Source organism: Condylura cristata, unplaced genomic scaffold, assembly GCF_000260355.1.
Source record: "Condylura cristata isolate star-nosed mole 26May11 unplaced genomic scaffold, ConCri1.0 scaffold00014, whole genome shotgun sequence".
Taxonomy (NCBI): domain Eukaryota; kingdom Metazoa; phylum Chordata; class Mammalia; order Eulipotyphla; family Talpidae; genus Condylura; species Condylura cristata.
Genome location: NW_004567115.1, coordinates 29,633,851 through 29,648,219, shown reverse-complemented (window position 1 = coordinate 29,648,219; position 14,369 = coordinate 29,633,851). Strand labels below are relative to the sequence as shown.

Below are 14,369 nucleotides of genomic sequence, written 5' to 3'. Positions count from 1 at the left end.
TTAGTAAAGCCCAACAGTTCGCAAGGCAGAATCTCTTCATCTATTACAAAAAAAGATAATTCTAGGTCATATTGTTGGGTTGAAAGAAGGAAACTGTGTGGGATAGCTCTGAAAGGAAACTGCAAGATCAGTTGTGGTGCTTACTTTCAAAATTGCTAGGGCAAAGAGGCAGAAAAGAACTGCTATGAGATCTGATATTTTTTGTTTCGGTCTGAATATCACGATAGGCACATGCATTTCTCGCAAAAGCACACAATGAATGAATGAGGATGTGTTACAGTTTTCAGGTGATAATTGACTTTAATAGCACTGATAGGGAGCACTCCTGGATCCAGGATGCTTGGAGGAAAGTTCCAAGACACTCCAAAAATGAATCAGTGGGTGACAGCTCTCTGCACCAGGACGAGTGAACCACGTGCATGAGTGCCAGGGTGGTAATTGGGGGAGATGAGACATTTACTCTGCGGGAAGCAGCACCTCCGGGAAACAGCATAGTCTGAGAGCTCAAGGATTCTGTTTTGTTAGATTTGAGATGCTGCTGATCACCACAGGAAGGCGCGAAATAGATAGTTTCCCCCCACCCCTAGCCCTGTGAGGTTCCCACTACATTAGTAGGTGAGCCACCCGCCTCCTCTGCCCACTAGTGACTCCTTTGTATCTTGTCTGACCGCCTTCCCGTTCACCCATGGCCACGTGAGAGCCCCAACTCCCCGCCTACTTTAAGTTTTCTGCTGTGGTCAATTTCACTGCCGGCTCCGCCTACCACGCGAGCACGTGATCGGGCCTACGTCAGTCGTCTCCGCGTCACGTGAGGGATCGATCACGTGACTGGCGTTCCAGAGGTTCCCGGCGCGGAGCTTTTCTGCTGTTCGGACCTGCAGCTGCTGGAACTTGTGGGTCGCGGACCGAATGGAGGAGGACGAGGAGGCGCGGGCGCTGCTGGCGGGCGGAGGGGCCCCCGAGGCTCCCGCGGCTGCCGCGGCACTGCCGGCTCTTTGTGATCCTCGCCGCTTGGCGCACCGGCTCGTGGTACTGCTGCTGATGTGCTTCCTCGGCTTTGGTGAGCCGCCGGGACAGGGTGGAGGAGCTGTCAAGGAGCTCTGACCTTCTTTTGAAGACCCAAGACCCCGCCCAGTTCTCCCTGGGTCGCATTCTTTACCCTCTGAGCATTGTAACTAAACCGGTGAGCTCCCAAAGATGGGGTCTGGTATAGATCCAGACGGGCTTTGTCCCCACCCCTCAGCTCGGACAAGTCCGGGAGGCTTCTACTCGCTCCTTGGGCATGCGATGTGAGGCTCTCTCCTTCTCATGGCAGCTCTCTGGACTTTTAAACTAAGCTCGTCCCTCATAAAAGGCTTTCTGTCTCTTACTCTGGGAAAACGCTTGCGTCTTGATGGCTTCGTTAAGTGCTAGCGTGGCCTCATCCGTCCCCTCTGCCTGTGCTGCGTTTACACCGGGTTGATATAATAGACATGAAAACATGATGAAAGTAAAATGGTGGATTAATTGATTAGATTCCTAATCTAAGTTCCCAATATTTGCTGTGTATGCACTTTGATAATTTGTAAATGATTGGCATGTTTTCCCCTGGGTTATTTGGCTACAATTTAAGAAGATAGTGCTGGACAAAGAAGTGGTCCAGAAAAGTTTCCAGTATCAGTCTTTTGGCCCCTAATATAAACAGTTAAAAATCACTTGATAATAATTGTAACTTGAATTTTTTATATATTCTATAAAACTATAATTACTTACAAAACATTTATTTTTTTTTAGGCAGCTATTTTTGCTATGATAATCCTGCTGCTCTTCAGACTCAGGTTAAGCAGGTAAGCTGATTTTTCACCGTTGTTTCTTTCATCAGCTTTAGAGCAAGCATAGTTGCACCAGTTTTGAAGTTGGTGGTCTGCAGAGTTAGCCAGAGAATCCATTTTCACATTTATCACCACACCCTAATACTGCAGGGAGTTTTCTTGAGTTGGAATGAGTGACCCTAGAGAATTAATTTTTAGTACTGGGGTCTTGATATTGTGTCACACCGGAGATAAATAAGTATGTGTTAATTCCATAATACTGTCAAAAAAGTATTAGCAGATTTTTCTTTGCATTTCAGTTTACCATTGTGTCATCACTTTAAATGACAAATGATTTTGGTAAGATAGCCTTTGCCTTCTTAAATAAGGACTAATACTTAAATATGGTACTTAAAACAAATATGACACTTAAATATTAAACAAATATGACACTTAGAACATGAGCACTAATTGTTCCTGCCAGTATTTGAGTCTGGTTTTGTAAATATCTTTAGGTATTTATAATTTCTTGTGTATTTAGATCATGTTTCACCTTTGGGCAAGAGAAATGCATAAACTGGCCCTTCATATTTTAGAATGAAAAGGAAAGAGAGAAGTTCCCAATTGTCCAGGTGTGACCATTTTTCTGGCTCAGGGGCCACAGCTATCATGACATTCTTAGTCACTGACTACAAATTATTAAGTAATTCCTGACTTACATATTTGACAGAATGTTTTGGTTTATTTGTTACTAAACTTAACTGATGGAAAAAAATAGTTTTATTTTCTTTCCATATAGGATATGCAGGTGAATACCACGAAATTCATGCTGCTGTATGCCTGGTATTCTTGGCCCAATGTAGTTTTGTGTTTCTTTGGTGGCTTTTTGATAGACCGAGTATTTGGAATACGGTAAGCTTGGAAAAATCTATGGGTAAAATCTGCTAGGAAAATGCAGAACTGGGTTAAAGTATTTCTGAATATTTTTCTGTATTGAATTGATCTGCCCTAGGGTGTTTCTTTTTTAAGATTTTTTTTTTTTAATCTTTGGAATTTTGAAAATTGTTTGGAATCTTGGTGAAGGCCGGAAGTAGTAAATGCTGCTCATGGAATATGATAACTCATCTGTCCAGGGGTAAAGTACAGCCTTATTTGGGATCACACAAGCCAGGGTCTGGATCTTGTAGCCACTTACTCAGTTTCTGAGCTGCTTGTAGTTTCTGAGCTTCAGTTTCCTCATTCGCAAATGTGGGGAATGTGTCCTGCCATGCAGGGTGATGATGAGGGTTGAGAGGTGAGTGTGCAGCATTTGGTATATATGTGGTCTCCCCCCACCCACCCCCACCCCCGTGAAATTTTCTGCCTTTCTTTGGGCATCAGACTTTTGGTGACTGCTTCTATTTCATGCAGAGGACTCTTTGTCAGTCTGCCTCTTAGGATTATGCATATGTTGTTAGTGGGGACTTTAAGGATATAGAGTGGGAATTTTTTCAGAAGGCAGAGGGCAAGACATGCATGGTTCTCCAGCCATGTCTGGTAGAAAAGGGATGAAAAATTAAGACTTGGCCTGGGGTCTACCTTCAAAAAGTTTCAAAGTGTATCAAGGAGGAACTGGATTTATTTTCTTGGAATAAAGGGGTAGCATTAGCTTGAAGCTTCAGGGAGGCAGATTCCACTGTGTAGGATGAAGACTCCTTGGTCAGATTGACAGGAGTCACTAAGTGCTTGAATGGTGGTGAGTTTTCCAGTGCTAGCAAACTTTGAGTGGTACTGCTATGGCTATTTCTCTGTGATTTGAATTGGATTTGGCTTTTGGAAGTATAGTTTACTCAGCCAACCTTCTGATACTGACATTTTATTACCCTAGGGGAAACATTAATTAGATACTCAGACTATAGTGTTGGAGTGAGCACGTTTATAATTGTATTAATGAGGTTGACATTTGCCTTTTTAAAAATAGTGTTTGGTTATCAAGTATTTTAACCATCAAAAAGTGCTTAACATGGAATTCTTTTAAATCAATACCGGACTCAATAGAAAAGTTTTAAAGAACTTCCATTATTAAATAGGAACCCTGAGAACTCTTGAATATTACATAATGTGCTTGGTTTCTGAGATGTAATACCTTAAACTCACATATACTCACATGATTCAAACCTTGGAATCCTCAGAAATCTAGATTTGTTTCTTTAACCAAATATATTTGACATATAATCTTGTATCAGTTTAAGGTGTCCAACATGTTCATTTGATACATTTACATATTGTAATATGATTACTGTTGTAGTGCTAATTAACACCTCTATCATATTACATAGTTTTCTCGTTAGTGGTTGGAATCATAATTAATTTGTAGTCCACTGATCAAGTTGATAACGTGGGACAACATTGTTGTCCAAGAGTCTAGACTACAGTATTGTTCCGCCTCGGACAGCTGTCAACCTCAGGCAGGCCAGACCTCACTTTTCTTTACATGGAGGCAATGCAGATGGGTTCAACGAAGATGGTGGGAAATTATTGCTGAATGATGTGCTGATGTATTTTAACTCACACCCTTCTCCCCGACCCCCTTTTTTTCTCTAACAGATGGGGCACCATTATTTTTAGCTGCTTTGTTTGCATTGGACAGGTAAGGAAGGCCAAAATATCTGTTGATTACACGATAGCAACTTTTGAGTTCTTGTTTTCTAACTGATAGAAAGGTGTTTAATAAGTGCTTTGCTTAATTAGGCATGGTCCACAGACATCCAGGTAGCATAATTTAGAGTCCATTTTCAGCCTTAAGATACATAAATATTTAAATTTCACAGGTTGACCAAAGATATTAAAAACACTGTAGAAATTGTGTTCATTAGTTACTTATTTCTCGAATGCCTTGAATTTACTTTTTCATTGAGTCTACATACATTCTGCATTATAGGTTATTTTTGCTCTTGGTGGAATATTTAATGCTTTTTGGCTGATGGAATTTGGAAGGTTTGTGTTTGGGTAAGTTATGTGTCATTTCATTTATCCTGGTATGTTATTTAGTGTTCATATGTACATTTATTACACATTTACTAAAATGTATTGGGGATTTTAGAATTGTTTTGAATCCTTGAAACATGGTTACATGTATGTGAAACTGTTTCTTTAGTAGTAATGTTATTGGTTATGGTTAACTCTGTGTGGGACTTGATATTAAATAATTCTTCAGAAGTAACATTGTCTCTAGGTGTTTGCTTTCCTGTTGTGTTGAAGACTGTGATGTAAACCTCATTTAGACAAGTATGGACCATTCATTTCTATGCTGGTGCCTCATGGATGTTTTGCCTGTTTCCCAGTGGGTCCTGTGCAGGCTCTTATGAATCCTGTGAAGGTTTGAGTGAGACAATACGAGTAGACTGAGCACTCTTCTTGAATTTCATTCTCTGTTCAGTAAATCTGTTCTGAGTCCAGTCTTGGGTTTTCTGTCTGAGGAACTCCGATGACCTACCTTATTCAATCTGTAACTAAGTGGAACATATGCCAGCCTTTTCACAGGTCCCGGGAGCAGGTAGACATGTCGTAGCTCCCCGAAAGTACTCTTAATGAGAGGAAAGGGAGCAAAAAGTGTGTGTACAAATATGAAAGGGATTGAGAGATGGAAATGTGGCCAGATGTGGCCTCAAGGACAAGGTAGACCTTGACACCAGTACCGGATTTGGTTTGGCAGAAGAGAGGGAAAGTGTTTTAGCCTAGGACAGAGTATTGAGGAGAGTCCTGTGTCAGCACACAGGAGAGACGCTCCTAACTGAAGACCTGGCCTGAAAGGGGATTGGTCAATAGACAGACCCAAAAGAAGGAAAATTAAAACCCCCAAACAGGTCAAAGATGGAAATTATTGGTCTGAAAGTTGTGTTGTCACAGTCAGTGAATTTTTTATATAGTGTGGATGCAGTTGTGGTCACTCATGTCCGTGTTCATGTTTTTGCCACCTAACATGTTTAGCCAGCACTCAGCAGTGCTCATGGGCCAGAAATTTGGACAGGATGCAACATGGTGTCTAGTCTGTGCCAGCAATATCTGGAGCCTTAGCCGGGGAGGCTGGGGTCATGGAAGTCTCCTTGATTTGCTTGCCTGCCACTGGGCCTGGGAGTACATAGATGTGTCCTCCATGTGGGTTGCTTTCTACAGCATGGTGAACTCTGGGAACGTGAACATTTCCCAAGGTGGCCCAGGGCTCCAAGTTTGAGCATTGTCACCTTGTGACCCAGTCTTGGGATCTCACACAGCTCACAAGCTCATGTCCACTCTATTGTATTTGCCGAAGCCCACCTAGATCCAGCCTCCCCACCCCATCTGAGAAGAGGGTATGTCAGAATTTTAAACCTGTTGCATTGTTAACTGGTGTTTCTTTAAAAGCTGTATCTTTTTCCTTCTTCTCGTTTTTAGGATTGGTGGAGAGTCATTAGCAGTTGCCCAGAACACATACGCTGTGAGTTGGTTTAAAGGCAAAGAACTGAACCTGGTGTTTGGACTGCAGCTTAGCATGGCCAGAATTGTAAGTGTGACAAACTTAATGAACACAAATAGGAAGCAGAAGGGGACTTGTAGTTACCTTTGAAAACTGCCAGGATGAAGTGTGTTTGTGTATGAGATGCGAGGTGTTGATTTTTAACTTTTTTTTCTGTACACCCCAGGATAGTAGCATTCATCATACTTTAAATATGGCATGTCTGACCTTTTTTTTTCACTTACACAGTTGTCTGTGATGGTGAGTTGAGCATTAAGGAGACTGTGCATTGGGAGATCTTACAGGCTTTATAGGAAGATTTCTGCCCGGCGTCTACCAGGCCTGCCGTGCAGGTCTCCACGTGCAAACGCCAGGCTGTGTGCACTTTTCCGTGGTTGGAGGCTGGTGCTGTGTTGTGTCATCTGCTCTTAACTTTATGAGGCTCAACCTCACAACGCTTTTGCCTTTTGCCTTGACCCTTGCCCCTAGCTAATGTTTGCTCCACTGTTGTGTGCCAGTGCTTGGCTCGGGAACGCAGCGCTGGTGCTTGCTCACACGTGCTCACTTCTGTGGTTGTCTGCGCCAGATGGCATGGTGGCTGGCTCTCCAGTGCTGGTGCTTGCTCACGCCTCTTGGGACCTAGTGCAGGGCCTCGTGCTCCTCTGAGCACTTGGAACATGGAGGTATCCTGGTGTTTCAGGTTTCATTTGATAGAAAGTTCCCTAAAGAACCACATAATGCATTTATTAATACAGCTTCTAAGGGGTTTCCAGAAAGTCCTGTGAGGTTCTTCCTCAGAAAATTCTCTGAATGGAGGCCTTTTTTTTTTTTTTGTATCCTTGCTATTAAAAAATAAAGATTCAGACAGTCATAAATGGCATGAAGATACTTATAACATTCGTAGGGAAGAATAAACCCAGTCTAAAAAGTTTTTAACGTAGCTAGCTTTTGAATTGTATAGCACATGCATGTGATGTCGGACACCTTGATTCTTTGTAACCTGTCACTAAGAAGTCCTTTCATGTGCCAGGTCTGGGAAATGTGTCTACATCTTGTTTCTTTACGCTCGGTTGCTGGGAGCATAAAGTGTTTTTCTAGAAGTCCTCTCAGATGTTTGCATTCCTGTGATGGGATGCGAGAACCTCATTTTTATTAATGTTTTTGATAGTTACTCTATCAGTTGGGAGGAAGCACCTCAGCATTACGTTAATTCTTTGATGACTTGTGTGGCTTCCCATGTTTTCTAAGCTTGGCCTGTAAGAGCATCTTGAATGACTTCATGGTGTGTGTTGGGCCAGCCAGCTATGTCTGTGACTGTTTGGAATCTCATTATCCCATCACTTCTGAAAGAGCAGGACTGTTAAGTGATCTATCGTGGGCACCAGTAACCTGCAGTCTTCTCACCTGTGAAGGTGGCTGGGCCCCACGACTTGGTGTTGGGCAGCTTCTGTTTCCTTTCACTCTCACCTCCTTGATGATCTTGTTGAGTTTGGCGGCTTTAAATAGATCGCTTTGCTGCTAAATTTGTCACTTTTACTATCCTCCTGAATTCGGTTGTTTATGTAACTTCTCCCTGCCATTTCATCCTGGGTGTCTGGTAGGCACGACAGCCCTACGTGCCAAACCCAGGTCTGGGCATTCCACCTGCTGCCCCCCAGACTAGCTCAGCTGCGGATTTTTCATTCTCAGCTCTGGGCAGTTTTGTTTCTCCAGCTAATCAGGTGGAAACTTTGTTGTCATCCTCAACTCCTCTTTCCCTCTCCTCACCTTGTTTTCCATTAGTAATTCTCATTCTCTTCATCACAGTGCATCCATGTTCTGGCTACTTGTGGCTATGCCCACTGCTGTCTGCCTGGTGTAAGACCTATTGTGCTTGCAGTGGCCCCTGACCTGTGTCTGTCTTCTGCCCTTGTCCCCGTTTACAGGCTGTATTGAATATAGTGGCCAAGGATGTTGTATTAAGCTGAAGAGGATAGGAGTACCATTTCTTTCTTCAACAGCCAGTGACTCCTCTCCCTTTTTTCTGGAAGTCGTCTCTCCCTGCCCTCCTTCTCCCACACACTGGGAGTCTCCCACTTGGGACCTGTGCACTGGCTGTTCCCTCTAGCTGGATGCTTTTCCCTCGACGCTCCCAGCTGGCTAGCTTCAGGTGTTCACTCCAGAGTCACACTCACACCTCCACATCCAATTTTATATTCCCCTTCTGTGCTTTATTTTGCTCCTGATTTTTATGCACTTGCTTCTTTAATATTGTACATTGTACCTCTTTTCTGCCTCTACAGTGTAAGCTCAGTAGGAGCTGAACCTTTTTCTGTTCTTTATTGTTTTCCCAATACCTGGAATAGTGACTGGCATGTCACCAGGGCTTGGCAGTTGCTGAGTAATTCAGGATATTGCGTACTATAACTTTTACTGTCTTAAGGACATTTAGAGGGTGAATTTTCTTTTCAGATGTCAACACTAGCAAAAATTGTGCTTTTTCTGAGCTAGTGTATCTTTGTGTTAGGTGTTCTGTGAATTTGGTAACTCACTGTATTTCATCTTTGCTTTGATAAAAGCTGTAAACCTACTGTTATTTTGTATACTAGAGTTTTCTTTAGTAACTTGGTCTGTTTTTTCTTGCAGTGTATTTTTTTTTTTAATTATCTCTTGTTAAATCTATGTACTAACAACCTGTTTCCTAAGCCACCTTAAATTTGGTTTTTTCTTTAACAAGGCAGAGATTTAAATGAAAATTCCGTGTTTTTCCTTCTCTTTCAGGGCAGTACAGTGAACATGAACCTCATGGGATGGCTGTATTCTAAGGTTGAATCTCTGATGGGTTCTGCAGGTCACACGACCCTTGGGGTCACCCTTATGATCGGTTAGTGAGTCCTGATGCCCTGCTTGGTCTCTCTGAAAGCTTGTCACAGGAAGTACTGTGGCAGAGGGGAAAGAACACTGGAATCTGGATTGCCAATGTTGGTTATAGTTTCCCCTACAAGCCTTTAGTTTACTTGGCCTAACTAATGTTACTCACTGTTTTATTTCTGCTTCCTTAAGGTTTTTGTCCTGCCTTGTCTACTTCAGCATTGTTGATAAGCAAATGATAGCGTTGTGTGACCATCTGAGAGCAGTTAGTAAAGTGATAATAGTGGTAATTCTCTCTGAAAGAAAATTGGCTGCTTTTTATTAAATCCCGTTTGTATGCCTAGAGAGCTCTGATTTTAGAGAAATCAGCTGATTACCGACAGTCTGCTGAGTTGGAGGCAAGAGCCTGACTTCTAGGCCTGGCGTTCAGTACTCTGTTACTGTGGACATGGACGTTAACCCCTACCTCTCAGTTTTCTGTAAAATTCCTGATGTTTGATCAAAACTGGGTAGTTATGCTAGTTGGGGCTCCATCTACTGGGTACTGGGGTGGGGAGGTCAGTGGACTTTTTCTCCGAGCAGTGGGAGTCTTTAGCTGAGCTGTATGTGGTGGAGGGCTGCCTGAGAGCCCTGGACTCCTGTGGGATAGGCAAGGAGTGTTCTGTGCTGCTACTTCTGCTTGGTTCTGCCTGGTACAGAGGGCAGTGAAGAGGTGACCCAAATAGGCAACTTCAGTCTCCAGGCATCATCTTCTCCCTTCCCCCTAGTTCTTGGCTTCCGTTAGGGAACCTCTTTCTTACTCTCATAACCTCATCTGTGTACCTTCTACTTCCTCCCACCATGGAGAATTTGAGAATTTGAAAGCATTTTGGAGTCAGAAAAGATCTGTGTCATCAGAAGTCAACCCTTTATTTCATAGGTGGGGAAATTGAAGCCCAAGATGCCATTCAGCCAGGTTCATTCAGCTTGTTAGGCCAGTAGTAGAATCCATGTCTTCGCCTCTCAGGGACTTTTCATCAGGACCATATTATGTCAGTCAGTTAAAGGTTTGTCCACTTCACTAAGTGTCTTTCAGAAATTCTTGAAGTGTAAACTGTGTTCATGTTTTATCCAGATTTGCTTTAAAGACGCGAGCGCTGCAGTAGTTGTAGTATTGATAACACAGAGGAGGGAGCAGAGTGGGCTGGTGGGGTAGGCTGTGCCCTTTGGGCTGCTGGAGTGGAGGGACCAAGGGTTGCAGGCTTTGGGAAGCAATCAAGGAAAATGAGGTGATCATAGAACTGAAATTTGCTTTGTAATTCCCCCTGGCATCCATCAACAGTTGGTGCTTAGACTGACTTAAGAAGTTAGGCCTGGTTTGCTGTCTGGTCATCAGCCCTCCTCCGCCTCATCTGCTGTATCAGGCTACGAGTGTGTTCCCTCTCACACTCCAGCCTCTCTGGGGAAATAGTGTGGCGACAGGATCTGTACTGTTGAGTGCTCGCCTCATTGCATGCGCGCCACCCAGCCCGCTGCTGGGCCTGAGTAGTAATCGTAGGCTTTCCTCACACGTGGCCAGAAGCTATCCTCTTCACTGCTGCATTTCTGCTATTGATGTGACCTGACTTGTCACCTTCTAGGAACATGTACCCTAATTCTCTTTTTTTTTTTTTTTTTAAAGATTTATTTATTTATTCATACAGAACTGGGGTACAGGCCAGAGATGCGGAGGGTGATAGGATTCACCAGAGACAGAGTGGGGGGCAGAACAGGCAGATTGACGAAGTACACTGCTGAGGGGAGCAGCGGGCGGGTCAGGAGAGGTCTGCCACGCCATGTGGTCACCTCCGGGGCAGGCGGGAATCGAACTCATGCGGAAGCGGCTTTAGATTCTCAGTGCTGTGCTTTAACCCGCTGCGCCACCAGGGAGGGCCCCTAATTCTCTTTTTTAAAATCTATTTCAGGTGGTCTAACCTGTATTCTGTCACTGATCTGTGCCTTGGCCCTTGCTTACTTGGATCAGAGGGCAGAAAGAATTCTCCATAAAGAGCAAGGAAAAACAGGTACATCTAAATAAAGGAAAATGGGACTTTGGGAGGAATTATGGTCTTTTTGAGATAATTTCCAATGAGATAAGTTCCTAGTGTAATGTATTAAATCCAGGGAGGCTCTATAATACAGCTTTTCAATCTTTTATTTCCAAGTTTATTTATACTGGTTTAAGTTTTGGGATACTTTTCCCCCTTAACTGTTTTTTGGCAGAATGTATTTTCCTTTTTTTTTTTTAAATTATTTTTGCACAGAAAAACTAGGGTGTAAGCCAGAGGTGCTGAAGGGGTGGGGATTGAGAGGATTCACTAGAGACAGAATGGGGAGCAGACAGGTGGATTGCAGCACTGCTGAGGGGAAGAGTGAGCAAGATAGGAGAGGTCTGCTGTGCCACACTTGGGTAGCTCCCTGGCTAGGGATTGAACTCTGTAGTGGTGATGACACTGAGATTTATTAACCCTTTGGCCACCAGGGAGGCCCAGAATTTACATTCTTGACTATACTTTGTATTTGCAAAATGGTGTGAATCCCTGGAGGGAGTTAGAAGGTAGGTTCCACTTTTAGGTTTTATTTTTTTCTAAGATTTTTTTTAAAGTATCTCAGAAAATCTAGTCCAATAATTTACTGAGAAAAACAGTATTTTTAAAACTGAATTGCAAACTTTAGATACTTGATAAAAAGAGAATATATGTGTATATATATATATTTTAGGGTTCTATTTTATTTATTTTTTACAACAGTTTATTTTTACATCATTTTGTACATTTATTTTTTTCCATCTCAATTGTAATCCCTGTGGGTTTCCCATCACCAAGTCACCCATGTGCCATCACCATAATCCTGTGCACTTCCCTCCCCCCCCCCACCCCGTGCTTGATCCCATTCCCCACTCCACCCCCACAAAATATCTCTGGTATATGGCTGTTCATTATTCTTGTTATTTTCTCGCCTAGTCCATTATACTCCTGCTATGAGTAAAACCATCCGGTATTTTTCTTTCTAAAAGAGAAAATATTTTGAATTAGATATGCAACTTACTGACAGCCTGTCCCTTTCCTCAGGTGAAGTCATCAAGCTAACAGACGTGAAGGACTTCTCCTTGCCACTCTGGCTCATATTCCTCATCTGCGTCTGCTATTACGTCGCCGTGTTTCCGTTTATTGGGCTCGGGAAGTGAGTATTCTGTGGCCTTTTTTTGTGTTGGTTAGGTTATAATGAGGATTCCATCTCATCAGTAGAGTGTCTTTAGCTGTAAGCCCTGCGTATGTCACAGGAGTGGTCTAGCCTCCTGGCACACTGCTGATTTTAGTCGCTTAAGGTTCAGTGTTGGTTTAATAACTCCCATTATTCTTTTGAAAAAATACCTCATCACAGCTTCTGGTTCATAATACAGATTGATGATAATATTTGATTTTGGATTGATACTCGGCTCTGTTCCTGAGCTTAGAAGCCTCTTTCTGAGGACAGAGGCAACATACTGGCTCCTGATGATCAGGCTCCTCGTTACTTACTAGGATTGTAAGTTGTTAGGCTCTATTTCAGGGTGCAATAACATTCTTTTGCATTTTTTTATTGGCAGTTGCTTAAACAGAGCAGTGTGTGGTCTGTTTCTGGGCCATGCCTTGATATTAAAACCTTTACATTCAGGTTATTGTGAATAACTTGAGACAAAAGCCTTATGTAGCTAAGAGCCTCCCAGCACTGCTTTTAAGGACAAGCAGGAGTCCTGATTAGCAGTAATAGTACATTTTTCTGAAAAATATGTATACCATTGTTGCCTATGTAGAAAGGGAAAACAAGTAGACATTACCATGTTTTACTTCATAAGCGGAATATGTATGCAACACTTAAATTTTAGTTGATGGCCTGAAGATGAAGGACTCATTTGAAAAGGGAAAGATTTTTATTCAAAGAAGGGAAGATTATTTTTATTCAGCTTAATTTTACCTTTGTTTTTAAAAAGAAACAGGGCAATTCTGTCTAAAGTGCTTTTTAAAAATATCTCTCTTTATTTTAGAGTTTTCTTTATAGAGAAATTTGGATTTTCTTCCCAGGCAGCAAGTGCAATTAACAGGTATTTCATTAATTCTCTCAGTGCTTCTTGCTCGTATATGTGAGTCTTTAAATATAGTCAAATGTAATAAGAGACAAAGGCATATGCGACTTTGTGAAACCAGAGTGTAAAACCAAGACTATACTGGGTCTTAAATGCTGAGTGGCTTTTTTAGCTTTTATGGAAAACCAAACAAGTCTTGCACTACTGTATATATGTTTTTTTTTTTTTTAAGATTTATTTATACATACAGGAACTGGGGTGAAGGCTAAAGGTGTTGGGGGTGGGTGGGTAAGAGGATTCACCAAAGAGAGTGGGGAGCAGAACAGGCAGATGTACTGGAACACACTGCTGAAGGTAGCAGTGGGTGAGACAGGAGAGGTCTGCTGTGCCATGTGGGTCAGCTCCCTGGCTGGGGGTTGAACTCCAGCTGCGTTGGCTGCCAATAGCTGGGTAGTGCTGAGACTTAACTCCTGTGCCACCAGGGAGGCCCCTATATTTCTGTTTTGATGCCTATTTTAGATGAATGTAAGTGAGCTAGAATTTGCTTTTTTGTCTAATGGCTTTAAAGACAACGTTTTTTCTGTAACTGTGCTACATTTCATCAAAAACGTTTTGTGTTCTCTGGACAGTATTGTATATGTCATATCAGCTCCCATGTCCCCGGTATTTGGGCTCCTGGTGGATAAAACAGGGAAGAACATCATCTGGGTCCTGTGTGCCGTGGTAGCCACGCTTGCTTCCCACATCATGCTGGCGATGACGCTGTGGAACCCGTGGATTGCCATGGTAACACCGCCTGTAACTCTGGGCTCAGGGCTTCAGGAGGACACTGTAGAGTGCAGCCTCTCTGATGGCGGTGCTTGTGACAGAGGGGAAAGCATGGACTGATTTCAGTTTCCATGAAATAACTTTTTAAGGTATAAATATTAATTATTAGCACGCTAGGCATTTTAAATTTTACTTGCTTTATTTAGACAGGGTAACCTCAGTGCTGAAATAGCATTTAAAATAAAATCATCTTATAAAAGCCATGTTGTCTTTGATACTTAGTAGGTTAAGAAGTGGTGGTAAATTCAAGTTTTCTTGTTGGTCTTCAAATATTATTTTTAAGAGCACAGGTTGAAGCGATGCATTTCTTACTTGTTAGTAAAGGAACATCTTACATATTTGT

At 42.5% G+C, this 14,369-nt stretch overlaps 1 protein-coding gene across 4 annotated transcripts in view; it reads left to right on the top strand.

Annotated features, from left to right (window-relative positions):
- Positions 1 to 834: 834 nt before the first annotated feature.
- Positions 835 to 14,369, top strand: part of MFSD1 (major facilitator superfamily domain containing 1) — a 19,897-nt gene continuing 6,362 nt past the window's right edge. For 2 of the 4 annotated variants that reach the window (XM_012724975.1, XM_004682302.2), the window contains exons 1-11: positions 835 to 1,060; positions 1,774 to 1,826; positions 2,590 to 2,702; positions 4,377 to 4,419; positions 4,711 to 4,778; positions 6,204 to 6,312; positions 9,025 to 9,127; positions 11,058 to 11,156; positions 12,204 to 12,315; positions 13,160 to 13,216; positions 13,828 to 13,984. In XM_012724975.1, the coding sequence (XP_012580429.1) occupies positions 910 to 1,060; positions 1,774 to 1,826; positions 2,590 to 2,702; positions 4,377 to 4,419; positions 4,711 to 4,778; positions 6,204 to 6,312; positions 9,025 to 9,127; positions 11,058 to 11,156; positions 12,204 to 12,315; positions 13,160 to 13,216; positions 13,828 to 13,984 (1,065 nt within the window). In that variant the 5' untranslated portion in view covers positions 835 to 909. The remainder of the gene's footprint in view (positions 1,061 to 1,773; positions 1,827 to 2,589; positions 2,703 to 4,376; positions 4,420 to 4,710; positions 4,779 to 6,203; positions 6,313 to 9,024; positions 9,128 to 11,057; positions 11,157 to 12,203; positions 12,316 to 13,159; positions 13,217 to 13,827; positions 13,985 to 14,369) is intronic. The other 2 variants (XM_004682301.2, XM_012724976.1) reach the window with 1 other exon arrangement.